This window comes from Hemicordylus capensis, chromosome 1, assembly GCF_027244095.1.
Source record: "Hemicordylus capensis ecotype Gifberg chromosome 1, rHemCap1.1.pri, whole genome shotgun sequence".
In the NCBI taxonomy this organism is placed as follows: domain Eukaryota; kingdom Metazoa; phylum Chordata; class Lepidosauria; order Squamata; family Cordylidae; genus Hemicordylus; species Hemicordylus capensis.
In genome coordinates, this window is record NC_069657.1 from 148,191,302 (window position 1) to 148,213,316 (window position 22,015).

Below are 22,015 nucleotides of genomic sequence, written 5' to 3' on the forward strand. Positions count from 1 at the left end.
AAGGTAATTCCACCAATGATGCAACAGCCAAAAATGGGCACAGATGGGTTTGTGTGTCATGGGCGGGACCAGGAGGAGCAGTAGACTACTTATACCAAATTCTATACCCCGTTCCTGACCACAGCCACACCCCAATGATGGCCTCACACAGACTTCAGAAGTGTAAGTTTAAAAGCACCCAATGAAATCAATAGGAAGAGAAAACAGATAACAAAAACCCACACACTCTTGGCCTCCTGATGTATCCATCCTGCCCATTCCACCACAACAGAGTACAGGATTCAGACTAACTCAGCAGCCAATCACAGCACACCTATGGCGATATATAAACCTTGATGGGGAGACCATACCTCAGTTAAGGTGTGTGGCATGGGGCTAAATCTCTCTGGTCTCATGGTGTGCACACCTGGGAGTATACAAAGGTGAGCTTTGGTGATGGAAACTATGGAGAAAGGGCAGTTTGCTCCAACAGCCTGCTACCCTCAGGGCAGGGATGGGAAGAGAACTTTGCTAACACGTCTTACCTTTATAGGTACTTTATCTCCAGATATAACACTCACTCAGCTGAAACCTCAACTCCACAATGCCAACTAGTGATGCAAAGACGATGCAATTCACACAGGTGAATGCCAAATGGCCGGGGGGGGGGAGTTAGGGGGAATACCATGCCCCTTTAACACTGTAAATGACACATGCATGTTCTTCAGTATTCTCAGCGATGTTCTGGCTAAACTGTGTTGGCTTACCAGTTGCAGGGGAGTAACAGCAGAAGAGAGGGCATGCCCTCAACTCCTGCCTATGGCTTCCAGCGGCATCTGGTGGGCCACTGTGTGAAACAGGATGCTGGACTAGATGGGCCTTGGGCCTGACCCAGCAGGGCTGTTCTTATGTAACCATTCTTTCCCTCTGCAACCGCTAATAGCACTGTCCCTCACACAAAGCGAGTATGCTCTTGTTAGTCAATGCCAGGTATGCCTACGTGAAGCACTGCAGGCAAAAGAGTTCCTGCAAGTCACTGGTGAGATGGGAATACCAAAAGAGCTCAATGGGAGGACAGCAAGTGGAACACTCAAGTCTATGCACTCCCAAGGGATGGGCTGGAGGCATGTAATGCAGCAGCCATGGCTGCAGTTACATGTATCCCTGCTAAGGAGGCAAAGAGACACCTTTTAAAGCGAGGCAAAGAGACTCCTTTTAAAGGGTGGTGGTCTTATCTTTAGCAGGAGGAGAGCAATCGCTCCTGTTCAGCCCATCTTAGTGTCACACTCTCTCTCTCTCTCCAGCGATGATCTTAACTCACTCACTCACAATGTGTGCGAGTTAAGACTGTGAGCCCTTTGGGGATAGGGTTTTTATCATCTTTCCCCTTTTGCTATGTAAACTGCTTCGAGAATTTACTTCTTGTTCCAAAAAATAAGAATTACACCACCTTGAATCCAACAGAAACATATGCATTTTACTGTGTAAACTAACTTGTATGCGAACTATAACAAAAAAAACACAAACGAAAACCCAAACCACGTAGTCGTCCGCTCTTGGTAGCGGTGAGTGAAACGGCGGAAGAAGGAGAGACCAGCAGGATTCTCGCACCCTTAAGGTTTAGTTACCAGCTTAATAGCCCATGGCCTCTGCTCGGGAATCCTCCTTCTGCCCTACAAAGGCCCGCCTGCAGGGGGCTCCGGGCTGCAGTTTCTCTTGCCGAGACTCCCCAGCAGGCCGAGCGGTGCTGGGCGGAGCAGGTTTCGAGCATCGCAAGGCCGGCCCGACCCAGGAAGCGCCGCTTCATTGGGGGCGCAGCGGAGCTGGAGAATCATGCAGGTAACAGCGAGGGCCGTCACGGGAGTCGGGGGAGACATATGATTTCCCACGTGCCGGAGCAAGTCGTAAATGGCAGGGCAGGGTTCCGGACTCGGGAGCGGGGTATCTTTGGAACCAGCCTCGCCTTTGCCCCGGTAGTTTGTACACGTGTGTGGCCCTTAGTGAGGTACAGGCTGGGCTACCCTTCATCGCTTCGCCTCTTTGCTTCGCAGGCAGGCTCCAAGCAGGCGGTCCAAGCGGCGGCGCAGGAGCTACTGAAGTTTGTGAACCGGGGTCCCTCCCCCTATCATGGTAAGAGGGAGGAGCGATAAGGGCACGACGTTGACGTGGGGTGGGGAAGGGATGGGTGGATCGGCCCGGGGGCTTCGGACTCGGAGGAGTCTGGGACATATTTCGGTTCATCCTGTTCATGGGTGGATCAAATGGAGGGAAAAGCCCCGCTGAACTTGCACCGCGTCCATTGCCCTGTTCACTGACTAGGCTACTTTTTAGCCTGTCGGCTGCGCTCGAGCTTTGTCGCACGTGGTTCTGAAAAGGTGTTATGGGGGGGGGACCCAAACCTACGCTGTCTCGGACATACAGCTGACTTCTGAAACGGTTCTCTGCTTTCTGTTTGACAAGCTTCACACATACACGGAAATAGTGTAACAAAGGCTCATTGGTGCTTTTTACAACCTGGTGTGTGTTTGCTTGTAAGTGAGGTTGAAGATATGTCCAGCCTTGGCTTTTTCTCTAGCATTGAACAAACCATCTGTCTGTTCCATTTTTACTTAATTTCAGAAATTTGCTATTCTGTGCCTTCACAGAATAGAGACTTTCTATTCTGTGCCTTCACAGAATAGTGCCTTCCCATCCCTGAGACTTGGTATTTATTCCCCACCCCAAACCAAGAGTTCCTGTGTTTTCCTCTTTGATTATCCCATCCCCCACCCCAACCTGCTGGTTTTGTATACCCAAGCCAACTCGGGCATAGCAAGCTTGGAGTGGGCCCAGAGACAAGATTTTAAAATGCCCCCCCCCCACCGAAGCTCAGCTCATGAAGTAAAGAAATCTTAAATGAGGCTGAATAGTGGTAACAAAAAGCATGTGTGTGTGTGTGCCACAATAGAACATCCTCCTAAATTATTTTTAAAAGGTTTTTTAAATTGTAGATGATGCAAATCATTTAATGGTACTAGAGAAAGACATGCTGTTCTGGTAGCTCCAGGTCTTAACACTCCCTTCAATTTCGGAGGATGAATACAACTGAAGGAAGCCCAGGCGGGTGTGTGGCTGGGGGAGTCAGTCATGTGACTTGCCTCTGGGGGGCCCCCAAGGCAGTGGGCCCCCAGACAACTATCTCTCCTTGCCCTATTATAGTTATGCCCCTGAGCCAACTATAACATAGACGACTATTGTAATTGGCCTTTAGGATAGCTCTATTCCCCTCCCCCCTCTTCTTCATGAATGTTCATCTTTTTCTGTGGAATTTTAATGCATGTACTATGAGCCATGTTCACACATTATGCTTGATGCATGTGCCTACAGAGAGAAAGAGATCTGTACACACATACAGGAAAACACTTTCTATCTGCACCCTGCATTTGAGGTGGCCTGTATCCAGGTTCATTTTAAAAATCAACACATGTACAGTCATTCACCTGCATGCATATACAAGGTCAGAATAGTACTATGTTCCTTGTCTTATTTGCAAACCAAGGAGAGTATAACTTGTTGCACTAGCTGAATTATCTGCTTTTATTTTGGCTTAATTACTCTTACAGAGGCTCAAACAGGTTTTTCTCGACCTAAGGAGGCTTATTAGGACAAATGTTTAATGCACTGAAAGCCAGAGGATGGTTTATCTTCTCTGTGTGTCCACATTGTGAACCTTGGTGCCTTTTCTTATTGGATAGTAGTGCTTGGCATAATCTCTTAGCAGCAGAATAGGTGCAGGCAGCCACCAACTGTCTCTCCTCCTTACCGCCCTGATCAAAATCCCATATTGCTTAACTTCTGCTCCCTTTCATGACTCTCTCTTCTTTTTGATTCTTGGAGATAGGAAGGGCTTGCTGTACCCACCTATATGTATTTTGTTCTGCTAGTTGGGAGTGCTATTCTGACTGATAAAGGCTGCTAGTCATGTGTGCTTGGTTTGTTTGTGACAATTTATATTCATGATACCTGTAAAGGAAACCTGGGAGAGTATGAGCATCAAGCTTTGAGACACAGAACAGTTCCCAATGGCCAAAACAAAATGCATATTGCATAGTCACATTTGCTGGTCAAGGTTCTTGCTCCCTCACCAAATACTTATCTTTATTCACAGGGTATCATGCCAGATCTACAATGGGCTGGAATACAAGTTTTGTTCTTCATTAGGGTTTCATGGATCAGAGCAGGGCTCATATTAATAAATCATTTAAAGGGAAAATAAGGGTCCCCATGCTGATGAGAACTTAAGATTAAGAATCTGTTTGTTTGTTTTCTATGTAATTTCCTTTTAGGAAACGTCTTGGTTTCCCCCCCCTCCACCCCCCTCAATGGACATTGAACTCAAAAGTGCTGTGAGCAGAAATGAACTGGTTATCTCTTAGTATTACTAGTTGCCGAGGCAGCAGTCAATCCTAAAACTTTCTGCAAAGCTGTGGCAACAAGGGTTGGGCCATGAAGGTGGTTGGGCCATGAAGGTTACTAATCCTAGGGTAACTAAGTCTGGATAATGATGACACAGTAGGACTCTGAACTGGGTTCAGAGTCCAGATTTGGCAGATGACTGCAACTGGAGCTGCAGCATGCTGATCTAGGGCCCCACAAAAGCCCTATTCACACACTAGGTTCAACACTCTTACCCCGCGTATATAAAGGTACAGATCTGTACCACATAAAGTTATTCGCACATTATGTTAAACACAGGTATGGCCACACGCTTCCCATCTTTACCCTGCATTTGAGAAGCCTGTACCCTGGTTCACTTTTTAAAGGAGCACAGGTATAGTCATTCACACAAAAATTCATATACCTATGAACAGATATCTGTGCGCTTGTACAGCATAATGTTTGAATAGGGCTGTGGAGCCCTGTGTGCCAGAAGGAAACTGATAATGAGAGCCCTGTCTACATACCTCCTATTGCAGTGAGCCTAATGGTTCTTTGGAGCCTACATTATTACTTACAGCAGACCATTGAATGGCTGTGCACATGAGTTTAGCATCCTCACCATGACAGCTCATGTTCTTTCTTCCGACAGTGGTTGCTGAGTGTCGCAGCCGCCTACTTCAGGCTGGTTTTCAGGAGCTGAAGGAAGCTGACCATTGGGATATCCAGCCTGACCGAAAGGTGGGGAAAGGGTGTGGACATTCCACCGTGGGACTTCTCCATTCCCGTTCCCGGTGCTACAGACCTTTGGTTTCTACATTTGGGGTGTAGGAGTGGGATGGTGGAGCTGGGGCCCGTGCCAGAGAGACCTCTTGAGGGACTGGGTAAAACAATGATGTGTCTCACCTTTTTGCTGTTTCTATTCCCCACTAGTACTTTGTGACCAGGAACTTCTCAACATTGATTGCCTTTGCCGTGGGAGGCAAGTACAAGCCGGGCAATGGATTCACCGTGATTGGAGCCCACACAGACAGTCCTTGTCTGCGGGTAAGCCACTATCCTGTCCCAACCGAATCCAGCTCATCTCTGCTGTCTAGCAAGCCCCTTTGGGTTCCTACCTAGATTTCCTTCCTGCTTCCCCCCACAATCTTTTCCATCTTCCTGCTAAACTGACTTCCTAGGAATGTGCCCGTTTCTTTTTCTCCTCTTCTGACTTAATACCCAGCGTGGCTACAGCTGCTCCCAAGTTTTTGGGATTGCAGACTTGCAATAGGTTTGTATCCCTTCTCTTTCAAAAGAAGGTTTCCACCTGTGTACTGACTACACCTGTTCATTACATCCCCGGTTCTCCTTCCTCCATCCCCCAGTCTGCAGCCCTAACTAGCTGCTCTCCTGCTATTGGATCACATTGCACCTCTGTGGTGCATTGGGAAGCTCTCTGCATGTGGGGCTATTGGATTAATGCAGCAGTGTGTTTGTGTGTCTTTCAGGTGAAGCGCCGCTCTAAGCGTGGCCAAGAGGGAACAGTCCAGGTGGGCGTGGAGACCTATGGGGGTGGCATCTGGAACACTTGGTTTGACCGTGACCTCTCGGTTGCTGGAAGAGTCATTGTCAAGGTCAGTCGTGCCTGAGGTACTGGCTGTGGGCCCATGTGGCTTAGAGTTCTACAGCTGGAAGAGAGAGCCCTATTCAGGCCTCATGCTGTATGTGCGTGCAGGGGTCAGTACACATGTACGTGGTTTTTGTGTAAATCTCTATGCATTCACTTAAAAAAGAGAGAGAGAGCCAGTGTACCTCTAATAAATAGTACAGAAAGGAAATGTACTGCTGTATGTCCATTGAACATAACATGTGAATAACTGTACATGCATACATTGTAAAGAGATTGAATGTGTGTTGAACATAATGTGTGAATGGGGCATTTAAGGCCTTCCAGTCCTCCAGTAAGACTCCTCCTTGTACTATCTCAATGGTATACTGCTGTAGTGTGGCTTCTTCCCATGCCACTCCAGTAGCATAAGATCTCTGGCATCACCTGGGAAAAGTCAAGCATGTGGCTGCTTTCCTCTCTACCATTTTCCTAAGGTAGTGTGGAAGTAGCCCAGTTCCCACACTGCTGTGACATTCAACGGCACGTACAATCAACATGCTCAAAGAGGAGTGGGACTGCAGTGGCATCATCATCATCATCATCTTTCTTTGTTAGCCACCCCATAAGAAGCCCTGCCACACACACGTACGTTTGCCCATCTGCCGTTAATGCATGCATACAATCATGTCGGTTTGCATGTTTGGTCAGATGGGGTGTGTGCGTCTGCACACGCACCATTGCAAATCAATTTCACACACACCCACCTCAATACGTTGGCTGTACAGGCATCCAAATATATGAACAGTGCTAATACATTGGCAGACATTTAATGGCTTTTATCCAAGTTGTTGCTGTTTGTTTTGTTTGAGTGATTTTAATTATATGATGTCAAATGAAAGATCCTATGCATGTAAGTCCCATAGTTCATACATAGGATTGCAGCCTTCGTTGATTATCTTTTGGTTTGTAAGCAATCAACTGAGGATTAAATTCTAACATGAATTGATACATTCCAAGGATACTTGGTGATGTTAACTAATGTGGAATAATCATTTTACATGCATTGCTTTGAGAAAGATACAGCAGAAGTATTAGTAATGAATACCCTTCACAGGAGACAGAGTCCATAAAAATATTATTTAAAATCAGCACTTTTAATCTGCTGTTTAATGAGTTGTCTGATCAGTGCTTTCAGCCCTAGTAAACACGAGTGTGCTCAGAGGACCTGGTTGCCTAGCTACATTTGAGAAGGATTGGAGTCTAGTTCAAAGAATGCCATGCAATAACTTCCCTAAATGCCTGCCTGGAGGCGGTGATAGGCTGGATGACTGAAGTTGAATCCAAATAAGACGGAGGTGCTTAATGTGTGGGGTCAGAACTCAAGAGACAACTTTGATCTGCCAGTTCTGGATGGGGTCACACTTCCCCAGAAGGAACATATATGCAGTCTGGGGATTCTTCTGGATCCAAACCTCTCCTTGCTGTTCCAGGTTGGAGCAGTGACCAGAGGTGATTTCTATCAGCTTCAGCTGATACACCAGCTGTGTCTGTTTCTTGAGGAAAAAACGACTTCAGAACAGTGGTACATATGCTGGTAACTTCCAGTCTTGACTATTGGAATGTGCTCTATTTGGGACTGCCTTTGTATGTAGTCTGAAAATTGCAGTTGGTACAGAATGTAGCAGCCAGGTTAGTCTCTGGGTCATCTTGGAGAGACCTTGTTATTCCTATACTAAAAGAGCTACATTGGCTCCCAGTAAGTTTCCGGGCAAAATACAAAGTGCTGATTATAACCTATAAAGCCCTAAATGGCTTAGGCCTTGGGTATTTAAGAGAATGTCTTTTTCGCCATGAGCCCCACTGCCCTTTGAGATAATCTGGAGAGGTTCGTTTGCAGTTGCCATCGGCTCATCTAGTGGCTACTCAGGGATGGGCCTTCTCTGTTGCTGCCCCAAGATTCTGGAATGTGCTCCCTGCTGAGATAAGAGCCTCCCCATCTCTGACAACTTTTTAAAAGTATCTGAAGACTTATTTTTTTAATCCAAGCTTTTTAACTGGACTGTCGTTTTTAATTTTTTTCAAGGTCTCCATTTTTAGTCTGTTTTATGTTGTTGTAAACCGCCCAGAGACGGAAGCATGGGGCAGTCTACAAATCTGAAAAATAAATAAATAAGCGGGCGTGCTCTTTCTCATGTAAATAACATGAGGTGGGGTGCAGGGGCACTTTAAGACTGTCTCTCATTGCAATCTGGATTGGGGCCTCTATGCATGCCATTGGCGGGGTGGGGTGTTGAGAGGTGGGATGGAGTTCCCATTAGCACTAAAGAACAGAACAGGATTTTCTTTTGAGTAAGCATGCATGGGATTGTACAGCTAAACAGTTGGAAGCTCTTCAGAAGTAAACATGAGTAGCCATGTGCAAGGAATTTGTGGAGTGGGGAAGCGGGAGCAAGTTTAGGGGTATTCCTTTAGTAGGAAAGACTTTTTGCAAATGCTTGAAGGCCTTCTATTGCTTAATGTTCTCTGGCTGAGCTCTGGCAGCTCTTGCCTCTGGTGCTGTCTTTGTTGGGCAATTAGATTAGGTGGAGAGATGCCAGGATTGTAGGGCTCTTATGGAAGCAGGACTGTAACTTTCCTGTATCATGATCTGCTGTGCAGGGTGGGAGAATTGCTCTTCTGGAGTTGCATCAAAGTATAAATAGGATACCAGGTACTTTGCAGACATTATGTATAAATCCCCTGTAATCCAAAATGTTGTTTGTGTGTTTGACTTTTTAATCTATGATTTTTAAGTCTAGAGATGAACAGATTTTCGTGTGTGTGTGTGTGTGTGTGAGAGAGAGAGAGAGAGAGAGAGAGAGAGAATCTACATATCTGTGCACAGGTGGGCTAGTAAACTGTTTTGGTTTTTTTTGTGTGTTTTTAACAAAAAAACAAGGCTGCTGTAACTGCACAATATCTCTAAAATATCTGAAAACAGAATACAAAATCAAAAGGATCTTGTATGTGTCTTTGAAGACATTCTGGGGATTAAATTAAGAATTGAAATTATTGTGGCATGGGGCTATAGCTCAGTATTGGAGCATTTGCTTTACATGCAGAAGGGCCCAGGTCTAATCCTTGACATTTCTAGGAAGAATTGGGAAAGACCCATGCCTGACACCTTGGAGCAGCCGCTGCCAGTCAGTGTAAACATTACTGAACTAGATGGACCAATGGTCTGATTTCCTATGATTTAGATTAAGAGGTCATTCACACACTCAAAAATTGTATTCTATCCAGGTTTGTGTGTGCTCCCAATTTTTGGTTGTATGGAAGCAAGCTAGGAGGAAAACCTGGGTAGAAGTGGTTGTGTGCTAACTTGGCAAAGAGGCAGCTTTTTAACATGGCGATTTTCTTTTATTTAGCAGGGGGAGAGTAAGGGGTTTTTCCCCTTTGTCCCCTTTGAAAGTATAGGGCTCCTGCCACCCAAAGGATGGAAACCAATCACCATACCCTGTAGTGCTCACTCAGCAAGGGTTTACTGGTGTGTTGGGGCAGTGGTTGTCCTCCATCTCACTTGCTTTCTTGCCCAATCATAACTGTTCCAGTCAGGCAATTTCAGTTTCTCCTCTCCGCTTCAGGTCTCAGCACCAGATTCCTTACAGATAGGCAGGGCACGCATTCTGCCTTGAGAATCCCTTGCCTTAAGCCATCACACCTACATGACAGTTTTGTCTGCTGCTGTTCCAGCTGTGCTTGGATTTCAAACTTGGAACCTGTACTCTTGTTGGATGAAGCTTACAGATCACAAGAGAGGCTCTCTTTGTCCTAATAAAAAATAATGTAGTTGAGCAGGGCTCAGAAAACGGCACTCTTCGGCTGTTTCTTGGCTGCCTAGTTATTTGAAATAACCTGGAGGACTGATAGGATTCTAGATAAAGAGCACTCCCATTGTTTAGAGTGTGGTAGAGGGGAGAAGAAACAAGTAAATCTTTTTAATGTCGGATAGACATTAAGCAAATTATAAGATGATGATGTGCATAGGCACCTAAGATAAAATTTTAATTGCTTGTTGCTAGTATGGCTTCATTTTAAGACGGGTTGCTTCTTAAAAGACCTGCATGCTATAGGAGCTTGCACAGGCTTCCAAGAAATTCAGTTTCAGTTTAAAGAAGTTCCTGGTCATTATAATTCCAATAGATAAACCTGAAAATATATTGAAGGTTTGTGCTAAAACTGTTAGAATGTGGGGAGTGCATACCAGTGAATTGTCAATGACTTCTTCATTTAGGCATTAGTCTGTCCCAATGGCTCCTTCCTCAGTATCTCTTTTCAGCTACAGTGAAGAATGATTTGCTGCTCATTTGGGAAGTGTTTGGGGCAGGATGTCTCCCTGACTGATGAAATCCAGCTCCTACCCACAGCCCCCATCTTCTTAGCCAGTTAACTGTTTGTATATGTGGGTGGTGTGGGAAAGTTAATGGTGTTTACTGCCATTACTGGCAAAATGTCTCTATCCCTTATTAAGAAGCTTGTATGTGACATTAAGTTTGTGGCAGGGAGGAGGGGGGCTGAGGAGTGGGAAACTCTTGAACCTCAAAGCTGTAAGTAGGTGGTAGGAGTGTGTAGGAGCAGGGCGTGACTTAGAGGTAGAGTCGCCTGACAAGCCTCTCGGGGTTCAAGCTTCATGAAAACTGACCTAGAGAGGAAAAGGATAGGTGCATGTTCTGTGATTACAACACAAACTGGCAGAGGTGGCAGCGGCGGCAGCAGCACCCAATCAAAAGAAGGAGAGGAAAAGAGAGAAAATGCTCTCTCAGAATGCCACTATTATCTTGTGACCGACAAATTTCAGAAAATCCTTCACTGAGAATTGTCTGAATGGCTCTCACAGACTACTGCAATATCTTCTAGTGGGTGTGGCAGCTTGAGACGTGTTTCCACCCTTAGAAGATACTAATAAGATCCAAGTGGAGTCTGTAAGGACCGAAGAGGTGGCATTCTCAGAAACTGACAATGGGGCGGGTGATGCTCTGATTTTGGTGGGAGCAGTGGGCTGTTTAATTTTTTAGGGAAACAGCACTGGTTTAATCTAAATTGCTCCCCTTTCTCTGAAGATGCTGCTCCAATAAAAATTGGCACCCCCTCCTGCTCATGACTACTTCAAAGTAAAACAAACAAAATCTCACAGTAAACGTTGGGAGGTGTGAAGTGAGGGATCCATGATCCTGTTTGAGCTCTCAGAAGTGTCTTTCTCCAACAAGCAGTTTTTCTGAATCTTTCATTGGGGCCCAGTTTCCAAGAGCCCTTTGCATTCAGTTTTGCTATCCTTGTTCAGTTATGCCAGACTTGCTATGTAATAAATACTGTATTGCAAAATGATGTTAATCCTGGTCCATGTTACTATATCAAAGATATACCTTTTATTAAAACTTCAGGATCTGGACACAGGCCGGCTGGACCAGCAACTGGTGAGGGTGGAGCGTCCCATACTTCGCATCCCTCATTTGGCCATTCATCTCCAACGCGATGTGAACGATAGCTTTGGACCAAACAAGGAGCATCACCTGTAAGAGTGTAAACCATTCCTGCCTTGTCCTATCCCAGGCTGTGCCCCCTGTTGGGGAAAATGAGGTGGCCATTCCTTCCAGCCAAGCCTGTCCAGCATTCTAGAATACCCTAATGGAAGTGCACGGATCACAGGTTCGGTGCTGCCAGAGGGATGGGGAGTGGGATCTTTTTAAAAGGAGGAGAGCAGATCTTTACCTGTTCTCTGCTGCCCCATGCAGCTTCCTGCTGCGGTGGTGCTCGTCCCAATAGCCTGTGCATATGCCATTTGCCTGGTCAGCGTAGTGTTGGGCATGGTGGCAGTGCATGTGGCTTCTTGGGACAAGCGCCACCACAGCAGGAAGCTGCATGGGGCGGCGGAGAGCAGGTAAGGATCTTCTCTCCTCCTTGTATAAAGATCCTGCTCGCTGCCCCCTCCCCCAGTGCATGAACCTCTGTTCAAAAACCTTGGTGGACATGTGCACAAACCTCAGTTCCCTACCTAGTGGTGATTGGTCTGTTTACCTGACCTCCAGCCAGGGAGTCTGCCCAAGGGGAGCGAGGCTGCAGTGATTTATCTTGCTCTGTTCCTCAAGATGGTCAAAAGAGGGCCCCTGCTCTCTGTCACTTACCCTGGACTGACTGGGAACACTCATTATGGCACCCTCACTTCAATCAATCAATCTTTATTTTGGTCTTAGACCAGCATAAGAGCAATTTTAAAAAGAAAGAAAAAAAGACATAAGATACAAGCAAGGGGTAGACAATACAATATAAAATATAAAACTACCGTTATGGAACTATAAAAGTGTAGGGTAGTAGTAAGGTGGAAGTAAATTTAACAATTTAAACCATATAATATATAAATTACTAAGGCTGTCTGTGGGAGAGAAGTCTACAGCCTAGTCAGAAGTTGGCCAGAAGGGCTCAACGGCACCAGAAATCCCCTTTTCAGAGACCCCCACCTAAGTCCCTCACCACATTATATTAACTCTATACCTACAAGTTTTGGAATACATGTTTTATTTAAATATGAGCTTTTATGGCTGTTCTACTTTAACTATATGCATATATAGATAGATAGATGGTATTGCATTTTGTTGTGATCTCTTCAGTTAAAAAAGCAACAGATAATATTTTTGAAATGTCTCTTAACCTTTTTTCTTTAAGAGCTGCCAGCTTGCCCTGACTTTGAAGAAGTCCCCTTTGCCTTTCATAGCTGAGTAGCAAGAGCTTCTTTGTCAGGTTTGGGTCTTCCTGTCACGGTGACTGATCAGTGCACAGCTGCTGAAATTTCCCCCTCGGACAAACAGCTACCAAAGGCAAAGGAGCCCACTTCTCACCATAGGAAGTTAGTAACTGGTGAGAAGCATGCTCTTTCAAGTTACTTAGACTCTTCTCCAGGCTATGAGGTGACACACCCATGGCCCAACCATAGTGATTGAGAACTTGCTGATACTGGGACGTTGTGCTCCCTGGGGGTGGGGGTGGGGAAATGTGATGGAGGTTTTGGGAAGAACTTGCTGATACTGGGACAAGGGTTTTCTACAGACGCTGTTGACACTGTTGAGCTTTGACTGCTCCATGGGGCCTCAGTTTCCTCCAATGCCCAGACCTCTCCAGGGAGCAACAATAACTGGTTTGTTCAATTAGCCAACACACCTGCCTTTCACAGGATCCCAATTCTGGCCACGGAAATCCAGGAGGCACTGGAGAAAGAAGTGTGCAAGGCAGGGGCAGCTTGTGCCTCATCTCTCCAGGTGAGATGGGGAAAAAGGGTCTTTCTGAATTGGCTGGAAATGTGTGAGTGCATGGTGGCAGAAAGGGGCCTGAATTATAGGGGAAGAGTCTGCTGCTTCCAGGGGGGCAACATGGCTGTCAGTGCTGCTCACGTCTTGCTGTTTTTCTCACAGAGTCGTCATTCTCCTGCTCTGCTCTCCCTTCTCTGCTCCCAGCTGGAAGTGAAGCCTGAGCAATTGGTAGAGATGGAGCTATGTCTGGTGGATACACAGCCGCCAGTAGGTGCACAGGTCTTTTAATTGTATGCTGGAGTTTGAGGTGGTGGCTTATGGGCCTTGTTTTTAGACAGGACTGTGTCTGTAAGGGTCTGGTCACTGAGCCGATGAAGTGATTTCCCTGCTTTGTACAACTTCCCATAACAAATGATCTATAGAGAAAGATGCTTATCCCAGCTACTCATTCTGCTCCTTCATGACAATTCTAGCTATTTTGTGTGAGCATGACAGATAAGGTAAAGTGTTCCATCGTGTCAGTATCAACTCCTGCTGCCCACAGAGCCTTGTGGTTGCCTTTGGTATGATACAGGAGGGGTTTACCATTGCCTCCTCCCGCACAGTGTGAGATGATGCCTTTCTGCATCTTCCTATATCGCTGCTACCCAATATAGGTGTTTCCCATAGTTTGGGAAATATAGTTTGGAAAACATACCAGTGGGGATTCAAACTGGCAGCCTCTGGCTTGCTAGTCAAGTCATTTCCCACTGTGCCACTAGGTGGCTGTGAGCATGACAGATACTTAGTACTAAAAGGATGGACCTAGCTTAGGACTTTTCCTGCCTTTGACTCCTCTTCCAGACACTGGGTGGCGTCTTCAATGAGTTCATATTCTCTCCTCGCCTGGACAATCTCCACAGCTGCTACTGTGCCCTGCAAGTGAGTACCTAGGCTGGGGGCAGGATCACAGATTGGTATTGTTCTGCAACCCTGAACAGCTTCCCTCAGTGCCTTTTGAGAACAGCCAGGCTATGTCAGACATTCTCCTGCAGCATAGCTATGCTTCTTCATTATGTTATCAAGACACAACTTGTGTCCTGCTCCTCAGTTATCTGCCATTTTGTCATGTACTAGAAACATCTTGCTTCTGTGGTCAGGTGTTGAGGAGTGATCTATATCTTGCCACTTTCACATGTTTGAATTCCCCCCACCCCCCTGCATTGGAGGAGTTCTATATACGTGGCTCTGAAAGACTTGTGGGGCAGTAGACAAAGAACACTCTCTTCAGGCCATGCCTACTCATGGTTAGAGAATTCATTATGGGACAGTAATGGGTCCTGTGTACTTCCAGAGCTTCAGGGGAGCTGAGAAGAAACCAAACCCTCAGATTACCTGGGCTTATGAGTGTGTGTAAAATGCATTCCAGAGCCCTATTTGCAGAAAGTGATGTAGATGCTGAAACACCTGCATTGCTGTTTATTATTATTATTATTATTAATAATTCAGTTTTTATACTGCCCTTCCAAAATGGCTCGGGATGGTTTACAATTAAAACAAAACCATTAACATCAGTTAACAATTAAAACAAAAATTATAAAACTGTGTAAAAATTAAAACATCATAAAACAGTAATTAAACAATCACAACAATTAAAAACCCCTGAAAAACAGGTTACAGCATTAAAAACCAATTACAACTATTTAAAAACCCTGGAAGGTGCTGACCCCCAATGGGCTCGGCGCTGTATAATCTTCAGCTCCTTGAGAGTTGATCCCAGAACTTCTTGGGAGTCCTGCACAGCAGTCACCATTGTGCACTAAACTACAGCTCAATTTTGAGATGGCCATTCTCGCCTGTCCCCGCCCCCCATGCTTCTGGATTCTCTAGCCACTGTTCTCTATGGCCCTAGCTGGCCTAGTTTTCCTTTTCCTGGGAGGTGTCAACCGGTTCCTGAGCTGACATGGAGAGAGGTTTGAGTGATGCCTGAATAAGGGAAAGATGCCCATGTCCTATTACTGTATTGGAGCTCAGTTCCATAGAATCTGCTGCTGCTTCGCTTGTATGCTCACATACCAACTCACAAGCCAGTAATATTTAGACGAGCTGAGCATCTGAGAGCCCCAGGGCACTCCTATCCTGCCATCTTTTCAGTTTCATTATCTGCTTCTACAGGCGCTGATTGAATCTAGTGAACGTCCTGAAGCTCTTGCCCATGAGCCAAATGTGCGTCTGGTTGCACTTTATGATAATGAAGAGGTCAGTGTTTGTTGATAGACAAGGCTCCTTTCTGGGCAGAAAGTGGAAGAGGGGTGGTTGGTTGTGGTTGTGGTTGTGGTTGTGACTAATCCTGATGGGTTAACTGATGGAGAGTGGAATGCTGCTATAAATTTAGGGCATCAACCTAACTGTGGGTGGGAAGAAGGAATAGCTGAAGACTGCAGCTGTTCTCCAAAGGAGGATGGGAGAGCAATTCTGATGGGACCAAAAAGGGTATTTTGATGGCTCCCTTACTGACTACACTGACTTGACAGGTGGGTTCGGAAAGTGCACAAGGTGCGATGTCACTCCTCACAGAACTTGTTCTTCGACGTATCTCAGCCTCACCCCAGAACTTGACTGCGTTTGAGGAAGCCGTGCCGAAGTCCTGCATGATCAGTGCAGACATGGCCCATGCTGTGCACCCCAATTATGCGTAAGTGCGTTCCTGCATCAAGCATTAGGAACTGCACAAGGATTGTCTGTATTAGTGAGTTGTGGAGGGTTTTTTGTTTGAACTAAATACTAAACAGTGTTCTGCACATTTACTGGCTTGTTGGACAAGCTTAGAATTTGATATCTGGTGTCGAATTCTGCTTTCACAGAAACTCTGTTTTTAATGTAAACTAAAAAAAACTAGATCTTGTGGTTGTATATACTCAACAGAGATAATTGTTTAAAAGAATTGTAGCACTTTAGGACAGAAACACAAAGAATCAGACTCAATCTTACCAACTTGTAGGTCTGAAAATCCTTGAACAGTGTTTTGGAGTGCATGTAAAGGAGCAATTTGGATGATCACCCCTCTGACTTGATTAAAGGACACCGCAGCAGGATATTGGGACATCCTTCAGTGACATTAGGGCTGGCACACTCTCAGTGTATCCCTGTCCTTATTGTTCAGTGAGTCGGATCTTATCTGAACCGGCTCACTGTTGCTCTCATCCTCTTATTGATATACAGTATTAATCAAACTTCTCGTTTGAGTACTTCTACTACCCCTAAATAGCCCTTGATTCAAACAAAAGGCCATCACATAATCTGTGCACTAGCACCCTCATTGACACATCAGAATCTCTGCACCACCAGCAAACTCTCTCCTGTTCTTGAGGTTACTCCCATATTTTGAAATACTTCTCTTCTTCTCTCACTAGCTCCACTCCAGTGTCCTGTCCCTGAAACACTAAATGCATGCATGCTTCCAAAACCATGGCACTTGACGGGACCTAATTTTGAACTCTTTTGCAGGGACAAGCATGATAAGAACCACCGTCCAGAGTTCCACAAGGTAGGTTGGGGGGAGGGTGTGGCAAACTATATGGTAATAGTAAAATGCTGAAAACAAAGGCAGACTCAGCAAATGGTTTGTCAGTGTAGCCCACCAAGCAGATGCTGAACCTATCTGATTCAGATGCTTACTCCAAACATCAGAGTGCCTAAATCAGCAGACTGTGTGGTGAAAGACCATGTTAGGGGCATTTTGCTTGTGCTCCAGTGGCCTAGATATGGGGAAAATATGCAAAAGGTAATGCTTCTTGGAGACTAGATTTCCCCCCACTATCAAACATGGAAAATAAAAAACCTGCCTAGCCCCAAGCCAAGTGAGTGAGTGATGGATATTCACTACATGGCTAACTATCCCTGGTCCCTGTGTTAAGGGACATAGATCTGTTCTTTCCTTAGATTTTACAGTATTTATATTGTGCCAGTGGACTATCTTTGAGTGTGTGGGGGGCAGGGGTGATGTTCTTGGAAGGAACTATGGTGGCAATCATTGGTCTGGACATGCGGGTGGGAACACAAAAGACTTGCATGTCTCTGCCACAAAGACATCTCTACAACTGCTGCATCATTCTGGGGCAGGTGAGCTGCAGGGATAGGCCTCTGCTTTTTCAGTTGCCTCTTTCTGCCTTCCATGTCTTCTTCCCTCACTCAGGCTTGGGTGCTCAGAGAGCAAATCCTGCTGCTGTTGGTGGGTGGGTCAGATCTTCTGTTTTCAGAGTGGGAATCTTCCCTGTTATCTCTTTTGAGCCTACTGGTTTCCTGCATAGGGCCCTACAATCAAAGTCAACAGCAACCAGCGTTATGCTTCTAATGCTGTCACCGAGGCATTGATCCGTGAGATTGCCAGCCGTGTGGATGTCCCTCTGCAAGTAAGTTGTTTTCATCCACCTGAAACTTGCCTCAAATCTTTCCCTTGAATTTGCCCCCCCTGGACACTAGAGGGCAAGTTTGTACTCTAGTAGTCTGTGAGTCTACTTGTAAGTACTCCCAAGGGGAATCAGAACTCGGGGCTGCTGTGCCCCTGCACTATGGATTTCACAGCCAGTGTTCAAAGGAGCCGTTGCTCTACCAGCCACAAATGTGGGAGATGAGACTAGATACAGTGATAATTCAGAACTAAATGCTGATGGGTCAGCTTCTTTCTGCTTAAAGGTGTCTTGGTGCCTTCTACCTCCTTTCCCTGGCATCACAAATTTCTCCTGGGCCCCTAGTTGTGGAGGCAGTTGCAATACTCTTGACTCTTGTCCTTGATGCTGGGTTCTGACTCACTGGTGTCAAGAGACTTATGCCCAAATGCCGCCACTCTAGAAACTAGGCTCAGCAGATCCGTGCCTCACTTCACTCTTGTTAATTGCCAGGTCTGGCAGCCAAAGGAGCTTTCTCACGGCACTTTCAACACCAGTCAGATAACCCCTTCCCTCTCGTCTCTTGCAGGAATTCATGGTTCGGAACGACTCGCCCTGTGGCACCACAATTGGGCCCATTCTAGCCTCCCGCCTCGGCATGCATGTTGTGGACATAGGCTGCCCACAGTTAGCCATGCACTCCATCCGTGAGATGTGCTGCACCTCTGGAGTCCTGCAGTCCATCACTCTTTTCAAGGTGCACAGCAGCTTCTGCTGTTCTGCCAAGAGGGTGGGGTAGTGTCCCTTGGAAAGGGGGAAGGCATGGATGCTCTTTGCCGCCAGGGAGTTGCAGTTAAATATTTGGGTTCAGATTAGGCGCACCAGTATATTTTTTAAAAACTCCCGAGTTCCATTTCAGATACTAAGTTTAAACAGGTTTGGTAGGCAGTTTAGATACATTTCATGTAGAATAATATCAAACCCATAATTGGTTTAAATCTGTAAGAAAAGAACTAAAATTAATGTTGCTGTTTCTATGCTCCCTTCTCCTACACTCAGGGCCAGCATTGGTGTGTGGCACCCAACTATTACTAAGAAAACACCCTCCGGCAAATGCTGGGGCTCCAGTGCACTGGGCAGGCTCTCCCTCACATGCTGGCATTTCCACTATGTTCCAGACATCCTTCCCAGTTATGTTGGGGATTAGGCATTTTGTGGAGAAATTAAAAAGGCACCTCCAGCCCCAGTGACACGGAGAGCAACGCCATCCATGCCAGGTAACTAAACCCAGCCTTCCAGAGCCCACCTTGTATGGGTGGGCCCTGGCAGGCTTACTGGGTAGTGATGGAAGCAGCAGTGACGATGGTCAGGGGTGGTGTTCTCAGCAATAGCACAGCTGGAGGTGCCACTTCAGTTTCTCGACATAGTTCGGATCAAGAGTAATGCTGCATTGCGGCCTGGGACGTTGTGGGAGGATTAAAATGGCACCTTTAGCCATATTGATGCTGACAGGAGCTCTGCTGCCAACATTGCCACTGTTGAAGCTGCAGGACCAGTGCCGCCGCCACCACCATTTGCCATCCAGAAAGCCCACCAGGGCTTGCCCAATTGGGGGCCATGCCGTAGGATGGGGCTGTGGGAGAGCCCTTTGCCCAGGGCCCCCTCAGCCCTGCCTATGCTCTTGCTACAGCTAGTATGCCATCATGATAGTTCTGAGGGGAGCTAAAGTTTAAGAACCATTATGCTTCCCTAGGCCTTTACTGTACGCAAAGTAAATGGAAATAAACTGTATACCAAACCCTATTCTGGATACAAATAATCCTCCACTAGTGGCTGGAGGGGGAAAGCCTCAGGCTTGCACCAAGGGAGGCTTCAGGCAAAGTAATTAATAAAACCATCAGATTAAATCTGCTCTCCCTCTCTCAAACTAAGCTTCCTCTCCTTTCCTACTCAGTCTTTCAATCTTCCTTCTTTATGTTTTTAATATCACCCCCTGGCTCCATCTCAGAGTTCTAACTCCCACCACCACCAATTTAGCAAAAAAAGGAAATAATTTAACCTGTTTAGGATGAATGGCAACAAGGAGGAACTGCAGTATCAAGGAAACACAAGCCACTTCGGTTTAAGAATCCTTCACACTGGGGCCTTGTTGCTGGTCAGCAGCCTATGAGTGGGCAAGCCTTGGCTTGAACACCAGCTGGTCCTCCTACACTCCACTTAACATTTTATCTTGCTCCTCCTCACTTCACATGGTTCACTGGGAAATCTAGCTGCAGCAGAGAGGAGTCCTCCCTACCCCTTAACAGGATCTCCTGAGTGCCCAATTTATTTCTTTTTGCTTATTGAGCTGGTTGCCACGTTTTGTGTTTGGGGATTCAGTTCTGGTTCACTGAAAAAGACCTCTTTGAATCAGTTTCTGGGTTCGGGTTCAGTTCAACTCCCTGACTGGCACAGGTAGTGTCTCTCACAAACAGACACACACACACCCCTTTTTAGTAGGAGAGGGCCAGGGAGAAGAGGGTAGGGTACAAAGAGAGGAAAGGCTAGTGGGCAAACTAGACAGGGTAGGGGATAGGGGGTCCAAAGGGTGAAAAGAGTCGGTAGGTAGAAACAGGCTTTTCTCATATATCCCAGTCATAGTTTTTCCGAATGTCCCTAGGCTGAGGGACAGGGGCTGTGCTGCCTCCTACTCTATATCTCTTCCTTGTCTCTCTGTGTTACCATGACAACGATGGTGGCCTTGAGTCAGTGATTGGTTTCTATGGCAACATTGTGTCTCAGGATTCTCTAGCTGCCATGGTGACGCCATTAAGAGAGAGAGAGAGGGTGTGTGTGTGTGTGTGTGTGCGCGCGCGTGCGTGCGTGCGCACACTGCTTTTCACTCTGCCCCAAAAGGGTTGTTCTCCCCATCCCCTCCAACCCCTGACTTCTCCCTTTCTCATCCCCAGGGCTTCTTTGAGCTGTTCCCAATGCTGAATCAGGGATTGCTGAGCAACTGAATGGAATCTCAAGTCCAGGAAGAAGCTAAAATCCTGTCCCCTAGATGGCAATTAAAGCACATTAATATCTAATCCAGTGACCACTGTGTTGTGCAGGGGCATGTTGATTGACTGCTTTCAGATCACTGAGTTTCTCTACAGCTGTGCTCCAGAATGAACCTGGCACCTTAGGAATCCTGCTTCCATACTCAGGCCTGCATCACAGAGCTATTGGCTGCATGGCCACAGATTGGATCCAAAGAGTCTGTGTGGCAGAATGGCTTGCCTTTTCAGCTGATAGAAATCTTGTTCAAAATAGTCTAAATCAGTTAATAGTGGGCACTGAAATTTACAGACGAAATGTTCAGTGTTGATAAATGCCAAATGATGCATACTTACATTTCTCATCCCACTCTTGAATTCTTTGGTAGCACCCTATTGGGCTCTGAATTAGCTACCTGTATTATTAGCTCTGTATATGTCAGTGCAAATAGTTGCTATCAAATAAGCAATATATAAGGTACACATATACATGATTATCTTAGGCAGATTTGTTGTGCACTTCATTCATTCATTCATTCATTCATTACATTTTATATCCCGCTCTTCCTCCAAGGAGCCCAGAGCGGTGTACTACATAAGTTCCTCCTCACAACACCCTTATGAAGTAGGTTAGGCTGAGAGAGAAGTGACTGGCCCAGAGTCACCCAACAAGTATCATGGCTGGATGGGGATTTGAACTCGGGCTCTTCCATTGTTTATTACTGTAGAGCGGGTAGGCAGCTGTTGTTGAACTATTGTGGCAGGGGATGATGAGAGTTGTAGTTCAATAACAGCTGGAAATCCAAGGTTGCTTACCTCTGCTGTAGGGGGGTAATGCCTGGTCAACATCTTGCAGGACTTCCGCAGCTGGTGGTAATCTCTGAATGCTCAGGACTGTGGAGCACAGATGAGCTTAATCTGCTCTAATCAAACAGTTGGCTCTTACTCTGTGGAAGACAAAGAGTTTTGCACTGTGCAAAACCCCCTAAATGCTTCCTCTTCATTTGTACAATTAGCATCTCCTTTTCTATCTAGATTTAACACGAGTCAGAGGAATGGACCACTCCCTCTATGAACATGTTTTTGTTCATCTGACTCTTTGAGTTGGAAGGAGACCAAATCAGGCCATCTCATCCCTTTTACTTCAGCTTGGTGAAGAGATGTATTTGTGTGGAAAAATATGCAAGTTGTGTTTAAATTCATTGCTTAAAACTGGGAGACTGCTGCATCATATAAAATAGATAGGTAGCAGCTGGAATTAAAATGAAACTCTCCACCATTGCACTGTTAACCTGTGGATCACTCTGCCATTGTATGGCTAAGAAAGCTAAGAAAGAGATTTTAGAAGTAGGCAAGTTCACA

At 46.0% G+C, this 22,015-nt stretch overlaps 1 protein-coding gene across 2 annotated transcripts; it reads left to right on the forward strand.

Annotated features, from left to right (window-relative positions):
* Positions 1-1,558: 1,558 nt before the first annotated feature.
* DNPEP (aspartyl aminopeptidase) lies at positions 1,559-20,704 on the forward strand. Of its 2 annotated transcripts, XM_053279043.1 has the most exons (15): positions 1,613-1,818; positions 2,031-2,109; positions 5,048-5,136; positions 5,329-5,442; positions 5,886-6,011; positions 11,407-11,537; positions 13,191-13,275; positions 13,429-13,533; positions 14,110-14,187; positions 15,421-15,504; positions 15,780-15,940; positions 16,753-16,792; positions 17,556-17,657; positions 18,223-18,390; positions 20,582-20,704. In XM_053279043.1, the coding sequence occupies exons 1-15, from the start codon at positions 1,813-1,815 to the stop codon at positions 20,630-20,632; spliced, it is 1,419 nt and encodes a 472-aa protein (XP_053135018.1). In that variant the 5' UTR covers positions 1,613-1,812; the 3' UTR covers positions 20,633-20,704. The 2 variants fall into 2 exon arrangements, with proteins under 2 accessions (XP_053134265.1, XP_053135018.1); XM_053278290.1 differs by having other exon boundaries at positions 1,559-2,109.
* The last annotated feature ends 1,311 nt before the right edge of the window (positions 20,705-22,015 follow it).